This window comes from Marmota monax, unplaced genomic scaffold, assembly GCF_021218885.2.
Source record: "Marmota monax isolate L192 unplaced genomic scaffold, Marmota_monax_Labrador192_F-V1.1 WCK01_AAM20220418_F8-fsc01746, whole genome shotgun sequence".
In the NCBI taxonomy this organism is placed as follows: domain Eukaryota; kingdom Metazoa; phylum Chordata; class Mammalia; order Rodentia; family Sciuridae; genus Marmota; species Marmota monax.
This window is the reverse complement of record NW_026694909.1, coordinates 26,115-37,743: the sequence shown is the minus strand read 5'-3', so window position 1 is coordinate 37,743 and position 11,629 is coordinate 26,115. Positions and strand designations below refer to the sequence as shown.

Below are 11,629 nucleotides of genomic sequence, written 5' to 3'. Positions count from 1 at the left end.
CCCAAACTGGACCCTCGGTCTTTATAGATCTAGCCTCAGAATTAGCATCTTGGCACTGCCACCAGATTGTAATTGTTAGGAATGACTCCATGAGCCCAGCCACCATCCACAGGAGCAGAGATCACCGGAGTCTGGCACAGAGATTGCTTACCCTACGCACTGCCTCATGAATGCACGCCAGCAATCAATAAGCATGGCCCACGGGCAAAATCCAGCCGCCACGTGTTTTTGTAAATGAAGTTTATTGGAACAAAGTCACGGCCATTTGTTTACATATTGTTATGATTGTCTTTGCACTGACCTGACCCTGCAGAGCCGAGTACTCACAACAGAAGCCACATGGCCACAAAACCTGAACACGTGCACAGGCCTGCCCTCTATACAAGAGGTTTGCTAACCCTATTAGATGCAATCCTAAAGCTCTTTGAAGAAAATGGAAGAGCAGATTGAGATAAAGATGCCAAATTCATCATTTGATTGAATTCTCTCAGAGCACCAGCATGGCCAATGTCATGGTGTACACCTCCCTGAGGCGGTAAGCTGGGAATTCCCAAAACAGAAGGAGCGCTGTGGTCTGCATCAAGAGGGAAGGAGTGGCTTCACTTCCCCAAACGCTGTATCATTTGTTCTCCACCAAATGAGGTTCATTTACCTTCACATTGGGAAACCACTCTTCCAAAACTTGAGATGAAAAGGTGAATGTAAAACTTAGCTGTAGTGGCCTCAAGTGGTAGAGTGGATGGTTAGCACAATAATCTGTGATCCAGGGGATTCTAGGTTTCAGATTCGAATTTCAGAAAGTTATTTCCAACTTCTCTTGGCCTTGGATTCTATTTTTGTAACACACAGATCGCAGCACTAACTCCAGAATAATAACTGCAGGGCCAGGCCTGGGATAACAGCTCCGCAGATGCCAGCCATCCTAAAGCATTTAGCGATTCCCTAATGTGGTAGGGAACCAGTTCATTCCAAGTGCCAGTTCTGATTAAGTGACAGTGGCATAAGTCCTATTTGAAAAGAAAATTCCCCTGGGCCCCCAGGATACATCATGACCCTCACCCACATTCCCCACCCATGAATGAGCTGACCCCATGGCTGTTGTACCTTAAGGTGTACTTTAAGGTACGGAGTCCTCTGTACCTTAAAACTCCTGTCCAGGGAAGCAGCCAGAAGGCCGTGGTGTCTAGTGGCCACAGGTGCTGGGTGGTGGGTCTTCACTGGGGCCAGGAGTGAAATGCAGTCAATGAATAAACAGACACATGTGGCCACTCCTTTCCATTTGGAATGATGCGATTGCTGCCTGGACAGCAGGAGAATGTCCTTGGAGTGGCCTTATATGGATTATATCTCCCTCCTGACTTCACCCTCAGGATCTGGCGAGTCAGCCCCCGCTGGCCAGGTGAGATTCTGAAGACTGTGGGAAAGGCCTGGGGCACCACATCAGGCTAAGGCTTCAGATTCCTGAACGAGTTGGAGCCTGTTAGAAGGTAGGGTGACTGCAGCCAGGCTCTCTCTCCAGATCACGCCTCCATGATAAAGGGTACCACTGTCCACGCTGTCCCCAGAACAGAACCCTCCCCCTTGACGCCCTGACCACCACGTCAACGTGCCATCCCATCCTGTAGAGGCCTGGCTCTCGTGCCCCTCTGTTCATCCCCTTAGAAATGTGGCAGCCTTCTGTTCAGCCCTTGGGCTCCTTAGTCGTGGTCTCAGAACCCTCTAACCTTCCTCCCTCTTGTGTTTGCTGTGAGCTTCTTTCCAAAACATAAATCTGCTCAGGTCGCTCTGTTGTTGACCCTTGGTTGAACCTGCATTGCCTGCTGAGGTTCCCTCTCCATTCCTTACTCTTCTAGAATGCTTTCTTCTTGACAATACTTGTCCCAAGTATCCAAGTTTGGAAACATTTACTTTCTCGTTAACATAAGGAAACAAATGAAAGTACCCCTACACCTTCTAGAGAGGCAGTGAGAGGTGTCCACAGGTCCAGACCACGTTCATGAAGGAGTTTGGCAAAGGCTCCAGCTGTGAGGCAAAGCATGCTCTGCATGACTCCTGGGTAGGGCAGGTTGGCGGGTGACCGTCCTCAGTGGAGTTTGACACTTGGCCTGGGCTCTGTAACCTGCACAGACCATTATGCAGAAACAACAGACAGGATGGAGACTGCATGTCAGCAGTTAGGAAAAGAGGAAAATCTAAAAGAATCCAATTCCCAGCCTCCATCACCCAGCAACATGGGGAGTGAGGGTGACATTTATGAGACAGGCACAATCTTACTCTAAGCTGAGGTGATGGTGAGGCACTGGATGTTATTAAGGTAGTGATCTTGGAGAGGATGAAAGATCAGCCAGGAAAATCTGGAGTGGTCCTGATTAGAGATGAAGATGGAAGTCATCAGAGGTCTATATAATCCACCTCCCAGGCTCTGTGTGGGGCGAGAAGAGGACCAGGAATTAGGTCTCTAAATTCTTCAAGAGAAATTATGCTAAAGCATGGAGTGCATTACCTCCTTCTCTAAGCTGCCATTTCCTTATCTGTGAAATGCAGATAATAATATCAACTTTCACATGACTCACATGAAATAAATGCACATAAAGTGTTCAGCATCATGCCTGGCACACAGAATTTGCTGAACAAATATTAGCTGTGATGACAGTGAGGAGAAGGAAGGGGACAAGGTCCACCTTCTTATTATCATAGTAATGTCAATCTCTCTCTCTCTCTCTCTCTCTCTCTCTCTCTCTCTCACTAGGGATCGAACCCAGGGCACTTAATCACTGAGCCACATCCCCAGCCCTTGTTTTTATTTCTTATTTTGAGACAGGGTCTCACTAAGTTGCAGAAGCTAACTTTGAACTTGTGCTTTTCCTGCCTCAGCCTCTGAAGCCACTGGGATTACAGATGTGTGCCACTGCACCTGGTCAATAATGTCAAATTCTTGAAGCTGTCCCATTTGGGGGACTTTGGAGATAGGAGAAGAATGAAAAAGTCCATGAAGAATCAAAGACAGGCATCAGAAGTCCAGGAGAACATGGAAAGCATAAGTCTTTATTTTGCTACCATGTCAGTGTCTACCGGATCTTCCTTAAACTTAAGACTTGGAAATAGTGAGGAGCACAGAGCCCAGAAACAACAAGCTGTCTACCTGTGTCAGTGCCAGGTCCACACGCCTGACAGCCAGTGTCCACAGTGTTTCCTAGATGATGAGCTGAAGAGGAACAGGTTTTGAGAATGAGTGTCCTCACAAGTCACATGCTGCAAAAAGGCAGAGTCAGATGATCCCCTGGATTGGAGGTGCAATGTCACTGTTGAATTTGGAGGAGAGCTTTGAATGGGTTCATTGAGACAGATGCCAGGAAGCAACACATTAAGGGGCAGGTTTGGAAAACAGGTGATCAGAAGAGACCACCGCACAGAGTAGAGACCACTATCAAGGAACTTGATGGTGAATCAAAGGAAAGAATGAGGCAGTGGTTTTAGGAGAAGAAATGGGTCAAGGACAGGTTAGTTTTAAACAAACAGCTGAACCGTCATGGGCCACGTGAAGGAGCCCCTGGGGAAGAGACAAGAGGGACATGGGTTGTGGGGCCCACTGCAAAAGTGGGTTCCACAGGTGCGAGCTGACTCTGGGAAGGAGACCTACTCCACCTCAAGCAACGCAGGAGCAACAATAGGTGGACGTGTAAGCTTATGAGGAAGATTCCGGAACACGGAGGCATGATTGGGAGAGCCGGCCCCTGCTCCCCTCTGTTCCTTTAAAGTTAAATTGCCTGGTGGGAGAGAGAGCAGGGAGGCCATCAAACCACTGAGCCATGAGACTGGGGATGGGCCATGTCCTCTCCCAGAGGTGGGTGCCCCTGTGGCCTGGTAGGGCCACGTCCCTTCCCTGCTGGGACCCTGTGTGCAGCAGCCAGCTCTAGTGCACACTCCCTCTTCTGCTGTCAGTTTGCGCAGCATCCCTGGGGCCTGCTGAGCCGGCCTCTGTCTTCAGCCACTCAGAAAGCCTTCTCGTCCTGTGCCCTGCCGGAGTCAACCCGAGTGTGTCCACAGGGACAGTCACGTTCTAAGAGCCCAGCCTGACTGTAGCATGAGGACTCTGTGTCACAGCCAGGTGAACAGGCGCCTGCAGTGGTCTCTCCTCCTCCGCCAGCTCCAGGTGCAGCAGGCACTCCCGGGGGTCCCCCTGGAGACACGTGTCCTGACTCTGCTCTCCAGGAGCCCTCAGAGGTGCCAGTCCACCGGGAACTTTCTCTCCATTTTCCTTGTTCTTGTACTTTTCTCCCAGGTAGTATCAGGTGAGCATGGTGTTCCCTTGGAGGAGGGTCAAGGAGAGCACTTTGGGGGGATTTGGAGCAGTGATCTGATGAGGCACAGGGAGAGCTCTCTGCGGAGAGGTGGTGCAGAAAACAGACGTGGAATCCCTTTGCCCATGTGTCCTCCCTGCCCAAAGCTCAGCAGCCTCTCTGTGTCTGCCAGACCCCTGCATGGGGTCCTGGGGGAGCCTGTCACCACTGGGGAGGCAGCGAGTCAGACAGGATCAGAGCAGTGCAGTGCAGAACAAGGAGGTGACACAAAGTAAGAAATGGTGGGTCCAGGGACCTTGAGCATCATCTCTCTATGTTAGGTCTTCCCTCTTAAGGAAAGAAGATGAAAAATCGTGGTGTAGGGTAGGGATGGCTGTGCTGTTTGACCAGTCCCAATCCTCAGGGACTCTCAGTGGGAGACCCTGAGAAGATAGCCCTGTGGTTCTCCCCAACGGTCCTTGAGTCCGCGGATCTTGACGACACCTGGGCTGAGCCTCTTCCCTTGTGACTATGCCAGGTTCCCTGGGAACCGCAGGAGAACAGAATGGCTGGGACCGTCAACATCCCTGGGCACCGAGGCCTATTCCACACCCCCAGAGTTACTGACATGATTCGCAGGCAGGCAGTGTAAATACCTTTAAGACCAAAGATTTTTGAAGAAGTGACTATCAGGCTCATCAGCTTAATTGCAAGCACAACTCTCTCAGGCTTTCTTCTTGGTCTTCATGTAAGGAATTTTTGATGGAGTCAAAATTTTAGATGATTAAAACCTTAGTCTAGTTTTTTCTTAATTCATGCTCCCTTATCTGCTGATGCAAATGCTAACTTGTCTGCCCCCCTCCCCACTAGACTTGGGCCAAGCTCGGCTTTTCCCTGCTCCTCAGACTGGTTCTGTGCTCCCCACCTCTGCTGATCCTCCTGGAGAGAACACTGGCTTCTCCGCCTGCCCCACCAGATCCACCACATCCTGGGTCCTGTGACTCACGTGAGCCAGCCCTGTACTCTGGTCTTGTCCCTTCTTTGCATACCCTCGCCTTTCTATCTGCCCCCCCCATCTCTCTCCCCGTCTCTCTCAGTGGTTGGAGCACAATACACAACATCCAATAGAGTGTTCCAAATCCAGTGGTATTTGCAGGAAACCAAAGGAACCTCTACCTGCATTTCTGCCTGCAAGATGAAGAAATGCCAAGAAAGTTTGCTGGGCAGAGAACACATAAGATACATAAAATATTAGTCCACACTCACAGGGTTGGTGGGAGCAGACGACTCGGTTACCTGGTGGGAAGTAAAGCCTGTGCTTTCCTGGCCCGCTTCCTCCTGTTGTGAACTGGCTCTGGACTTGGGTTTAAAGGCAAGTCCCCTCTAAAGCTGCAGTCCTCGCTGAGGTGCCATCAGGAGACCTGGAACCACGGCAGAGCACAGAGCAGGGTAAACAGGCCCAAGGGTCTCCAGCAGCTGCCGGAGGAGCCAAAGGGAAAAGAAAGGCCATTTTTATTTCCTAAGAAGCTTTTATGAAGCAGTGGTGTCGCCCTAGAAGCGCCTTCTCCCCGCCCAGTCTTCAAAGAAACTTGTTCAACCACGGGTTGGCCTGTGGAGGTCTGGTCCCTGCAGTGATGTGACGGTCTGATGACTCTGGCCCTGCACTCTGAGCCAGGAGCTGGTTAGATCTTGTGCCACACCCAGCCGCACCCTGTGTAAAACATAGTAAGACTACAAAATCAGCACCCATCCCACCCCACAGTCACCTGCTCCTTCCATTTCAAAGCATCTCCAATTGTTTGCTCCAACCCTGAACGTAAGAGCAAAGTTAGGTTTTTAAATGATAAAGTGTCTACACCCCCAAAGTCCTCTTACATCTGCTGATTAAAATCCACTCTTCAGCACGAGCCTCCTTTTCCCTCCATCTGTGCAGCCCTGTGCCTAAACCCTCGCCATGACCCTCTGCCCCACCCTTTGTTATCTGACTGTCTGCCCGTCTGCAGAAGCTACCTGGAGCCCCTGGAGAGGAGAAACCAGGACTTGCCCCTGAGTCTCAGCCTGTGGGTCTCTCACCCACACTGAACACGCGTGCTGGTCTTCACCTGTAAGAGATGCTCGGGGTTGCTCACTGAATCTGCTGGGTGCACCAGTATCCTAACACACTCCTGGACCTCACACCCAGAGCCGCGGTGGGTCCACTGGGATGGCAGCCAGGCAACAGGATGGCTTCAGCTCCCAACTAAATAGGCAATTGGCAGACACAACCCACTGCTTAGACTCCTCAACATTTAGGTCTAATAGCTAAAAAAAGAAGAAGAAATTTTCCCCTCAAACTCTGACTTCATACCCAGTGAAAATCATCTGATCCCTGGACGTTTTTGAAAGCTCCTGAGCCAAGAATAGCACAGGGACTCTCCTCCCCAGGAAAGAGAGGCAGCTATTCAACATTATCACAGCATTGTCCTTCCAAGGAAGTGAGATAAAACACCTTCCTTATAAATTTGGGTAGTTTCACAACCATGATGAAGTACGAGATGTGTTTTACTCTCTGTAGCACCATAAGGGGTGAAGGCAGGGGCTCTTCAGCACAGTTCATTTGTGAACCACCCTTTGCCCACTTATCCCACTCGTTGGCATATACCCAAGGACTTAAAATCAGCATACTATAGTAATAGAGCCACATCAATGTTTATAGCAGTTCAATTCACAATAGCTAAACTATGATAAATGGAAAAAGAAAATATGGTATATATACCCAAATGGATCATTACTCAGCCATATAGAAGAATGAAATTGTGGCATTTGCAGGTAAATCAATAGAATTGGAAACTATCACCCTAAGTGAAATAAACCAATCCCCCAAAAAACAAAGGCCAAATGTTCTCTCTGATATGTGGATGCTAACTCACAATAAGTGGTATGGGGGGATAGAAGTTCACTGGATTAGACAAAGAGGAATGAAGGGAAGGGAGAGGGGTGGGAATAGAAAAGACAGAATGAATCGGATATAACTTTCCTATGTTCATATATGAACACACTACCAGTGAAACTCCATATCACGGACAGCCACAAAAATAGGAAGTTATATTCTATGTATGTATGATATGTCAAAATATATCCTATCATCTAGAAAGAACAAATAAAAGAATATTTCTTCTTTCCTCACCACCTGAGGCCAGTCCTACCCCCCAGATCTGAGAACGTCCAGAGCTGGATTGATCTGGTTCCCAGGAGGGCCTCAGACTCTCTGTCTTTTAAGAAGATGCAGGAAATTAAAAAGTACCACAGTGCAGATAGGTCGACCCCAAACCAGGAACCCTGGCACCACTCCCAGGAGAAGACAGGTCCTGCCCACACCAGCCCCGCCTGTACCCACAGCCGGCTCCAGCCAGTCATGACCAGGCCCCTGAGCCTGGAGGACAGCAGCTGTCCCCATGTCCATAGCAAGCTTATCAGGCTGGTACCAGCTCCTGGGTGAGTGGGTGTGACCTGTGCAGAGAGAGAGATGACACATCGGGAAGTACGTCATCTTGTCATCACTGTGACATTACAAGAATTGCAGCCATGGCTCACCTCTTTATAAACGTGAACCCGTGCACCTTTCAGTCCAGCCTCAGCCTGCTGCGAAGCCGGTCAGCCATGCGGATCCTGTACCTGCTGGGCGTGTTGCTCCTCTTGTTCCTGATGCCCGTTCCAGGTAAGTCAGGTGGGAAAGAGGGGCTGAGAGGAGCAGTGTCAGCGCATCCAGGCCTCTCCATTCTCCAACATTCCCTGGGTGGGACCAGGGGAATTGTCTTTGGCAGCTGACCAGTCAGGGCCAGCCTCACAGCAGGCTCCTGCTCCTGCTCCCTCTGCTAATAGCACCTCTTCACCCGCCTCCTGGTGGGAGGACTGGTAAGGAGATGTGGGAAAGTGCTACTCAATTTCAGCCTCGGAGGAAACCTGGGCTGGTTCTGTGAGCAGAAGCAGAGGCTTCTGGTTCACTAAGCTTAGTGGTCAGAGGGGGTGGGCCCAGGACACTGCACCCACAGAGATCTGCAGTTTCCCCCCAGGGGACATTGACTACTGCCTGCTGGGCTCCGCCTTCCCTTCACTCTTAATTTTATAGCCAAGCAGGGAAGGAAATAGAACCCTGGAAGGCAGCGAGTGAGTGACTGAGGAACTCCTGAAGCCTGGAATTTGTCCCAGGACCCCTCCTAGAGCCCCCTATACCTTCTATTTTTCCTTTGCAGGTCACAGCGGGATCATCAGCGCAGTACAGAGGTACTATTGCAGAATACGGGGTGGCCGGTGCGCCGTGCTGGGCTGCCTCCCCAAGGAGGAGCAGATAGGCCGCTGCTCTCTCCGGGGTCGGAAATGCTGCCGCAAAAAGAAATAGGGATCAGACGTGAGGAGAATGTTGGGGCGATCCCTCCTTCAAGTTTATAAAGCTAAAACCAAATTTAAATTTTTTTTCAAAAATTTAGAAGCTTGATTTTTTTTTTTAAACACTCTGGTTTTGTGGAAGTTGATACCAAGCAGGCAACTGAGAGAGGCTAATGACACCTTCCATTAAATACATCAGCTTCTGCACCGTGTTTGATTTTCGTGGGTTTTGGAACTCGGCAACACTGGACTCTTTCTGGAACATTCCTTTGCTCCCTCATCCTCCATACTCCTGGGCTTTACCGTCCTTCTTCCCAGGACTTCATCTCTCTGAAGCCACCTCTAAAACCTTAATGCATCCCTCAGGCACCAATCCAAATCCTTCCAGAAAGTTTCTCCTCAGAGACGGGGACCCTGAGCCTCCTTTAGTATACCCTTTGCTTTCCTGCTGCCCAGGCCTCTGAGCTGTTGGCCTCAGAACTGGCATCAGCTCACTGCTCCCACCTGTCTCCAAACGCTAGCCGCCCGTGTCTGTCTCCTCCCACCTGCTGCACCCCGGGCTCTGACGTGAGTGCTGCCTCTGAAGGTGACTCAGTGTCTCCCCCTGTCCATTTGCACACTGTGGGTTCCCACGCGGGTGGTAGGACTGTTGGTAAAGCGCCCTGAGCATGGAGGCTGCTCGGCCAGCACTGGCTGGACCAACGTCCATTCATGAGCTTTGGATCATCCACTGTTTAAGGATCCAGCATCTGGAGTGATGATCTGTCCTCCCTGACCCCAGTCCCCCAGGCTAAGCACTATGGTGGAACAGCAAGACTACTGGGCTCTCAGGGATAGGGGAATGAAGACCCCTGGAGCAGCCCACACCCCACCCACCATCCATCCAGGAAGCATTGCTGAGTGCCCTCCAACAGTCCACAAGAAGGGGCCAGACAGAAGGTGAGGACAGGCACCATCCAGTGGGGGACGTGACTGCAGGCAGAAGGAAGCAAGAGGAGCTTATGACTGGCCGACCTGCTACTGGGCAGGGCCTGCAGGTGCCAGGAGGGGCCTCACCCTGCCCAGCAGTGCAGCCGGGTGGAGACTGAGGTCATAACTATGGGCACAAGACCCCTTCTGCAGGGCAGAACTTCCTCACAGGTGCTGTTGGGGAAGGGGGCTTCAGTCAGCCACAGGAAAGCAGAAACACCCAAGGTTTTAGATGAAGTCCAGGCACACACAGGGCTGGAGGCACACACAGGACTGGAGGCACACAGGCTCCCACTAGCACCGGCCTCCAGTCTCCCCTGAGGGATGCCATCAGCTGCGTGGAGCTCTCCAGGGAGCCTCTGCAGCTGCTCTAACCCGGAGCTTCTAGAGATGAAAATAAACATCTGAATTAAAATATACTGAGCTGGACAAATGGTGTGTGACGGTAAGGATCAGTAAGCCAGCATCTGTTTTAGCACCAACAAATGAGAAAGTGAAGCAGAGTGAGAGTAAAAGGAGAGACTGGGAAAACCTTAACAGAGGGCTGAGTGCAAACCTCACCAGCCCAGCCTGTGCTTGGAGTCAGAGGAAGCCAGAGGAGGAGACAGGAAACAATGGCCTGCTGTTGTCCAGCTCTGGTGAGACTGCGACCCACAAAGGGAGGACTCAAAGAAATAGGAGCAGAATGAACAAAGACAGCCACACCAAGCACATCAGAATCAGAGTATTTTAAATGTGACAAAAAGAACATCTTACAAACAGCTCGAGAAGACACATTGCTCAGAGAGAGGATCAAGCACGCTTCCCACAAGGGTCCACAGGAGCCGTGTGAGGCCCCAGTTCCACACCAGCAGGATCGCTTCACAAACCAAAGCAAAGACCCCACTATCTCAGCTACACCCAAAAGACACAGGAATCCCTCCCGGGAAGTCCTGCACCAGGAAATGCAGGTGTGGAGGAGAGTCTCTGCAAGATGGAAGGAGCAGGCTGCCCACATTCCAGACACCTCAGGAAGGGAGAGATTGCAGCAGGTGAGAAACAAGAGCCAAAGGCACGCTGTCCATCAGGAAGAATAGGCCACAATGACACCCATTGTGCTGTGTAATTAGTAGGCACTAATAAAGACCCACTGTGCATGTCAAATACAAGGACAAAGTTAGGTCAAAGCAGAAAGGATAGAACCAGACATATAAAAACATTAATCTAAAGAAAACATTGGTTAATTGATTAATCTTGGTTTAATTGGTTAATTGGTTGATCTATTGGTTAATTGATTACAGATCAGAGCAGACTTTAGAACAAGCAGTGTATTACCAGAGATAATGAGGGTATTTTTTCTAAAGATAAAATGGTTAAATCACAGGAAAAAAAAAAGCAAATAATCAGTACACATCTAATAGAAATAGAAATTGTTAAGAAAAATTGTGGAAATGAGAGAATAAATAAACAAATTAAGAATTGCAACAGGATATTTCAACATTTTTTTTCGTTGTAATGGATGGAAAAACAGACAGAATAACAGTAGAGAAGCCTTGAATGACAGTGTCACCCAGTGTGACCTTTGTGAAATTCATAGGACACTCCACTCACTAACAGTAGAATGCATTAAAAGTCACCCAGTACGGCCCACCCTGAGCCAGGAAACAAGTCTCAAAAAGCAGAACAGTTTGAAACCATACAAAATATGGTGTCTGGACACAGTGGAACCTACAAAGCTATTGATAACAGAAAGATATCTGGAAAAGGTCCCAAATATTTGGAAATTAATCAACTTACTTCTAAATATTCAAGAAGGAATCACAAGAGAAATTAGGAAACATTTTGCAGTGACCGAAAAGGAAAGCAGGACACACTCCAAGGTCTGTGGGAGAGCAGCTGAGGTGCTTCTTAGAGGGAATTTCATGGCATTAAGTGATTTTAGGTAGAAAGGAGAGAAACTCCCTAGTTGACAGTCTAAGTTTCCTCTAAGAAATGAGATGTTAAAACACAAAGCAAATAGAGGCAGGTGGGAAGAA

The 11,629-nt window shown here is 49.5% G+C and overlaps 1 protein-coding gene and 1 long non-coding RNA gene across 2 annotated transcripts; one reads left to right on the top strand and one right to left on the bottom strand.

Annotated features, from left to right (window-relative positions):
* Positions 1–231: 231 nt before the first annotated feature.
* On the bottom strand, positions 232–5,167 carry LOC124080956 (uncharacterized). Its single transcript, XR_006847917.2, has 3 exons — positions 3,143–5,167; positions 2,275–2,422; positions 232–2,119 (listed from the first exon to the last, which is right to left on the bottom strand). It is a non-coding gene; the product is annotated as an uncharacterized LOC124080956 (long non-coding RNA).
* Positions 5,168–7,678: 2,511 nt separating this feature from the next.
* Positions 7,679–10,150, top strand: LOC124080955 (beta-defensin 103A-like). The gene is made up of 2 exons (XM_046427047.2): positions 7,679–7,977; positions 8,513–10,150. Exons 1-2 carry the CDS (start codon positions 7,845–7,847, stop codon positions 8,656–8,658), a joined length of 279 nt encoding a protein of 92 aa, XP_046283003.1. The 5' UTR covers positions 7,679–7,844; the 3' UTR covers positions 8,659–10,150.
* The last annotated feature ends 1,479 nt before the right edge of the window (positions 10,151–11,629 follow it).

Bases quoted from the DNA above. Each gene is read 5' to 3' on its own strand.
- LOC124080955 (XM_046427047.2), top strand. From the start codon at position 7,845: ATGGCTCACCTCTTTATAAACGTGAACCCGTGCACCTTTCAGTCCAGC. The intron at 7,978-8,512 runs GTAAGTCAGGTG...TTTCCTTTGCAG, and splicing joins GTTCCTGATGCCCGTTCCAG to GTCACAGCGGGATCATCAGC.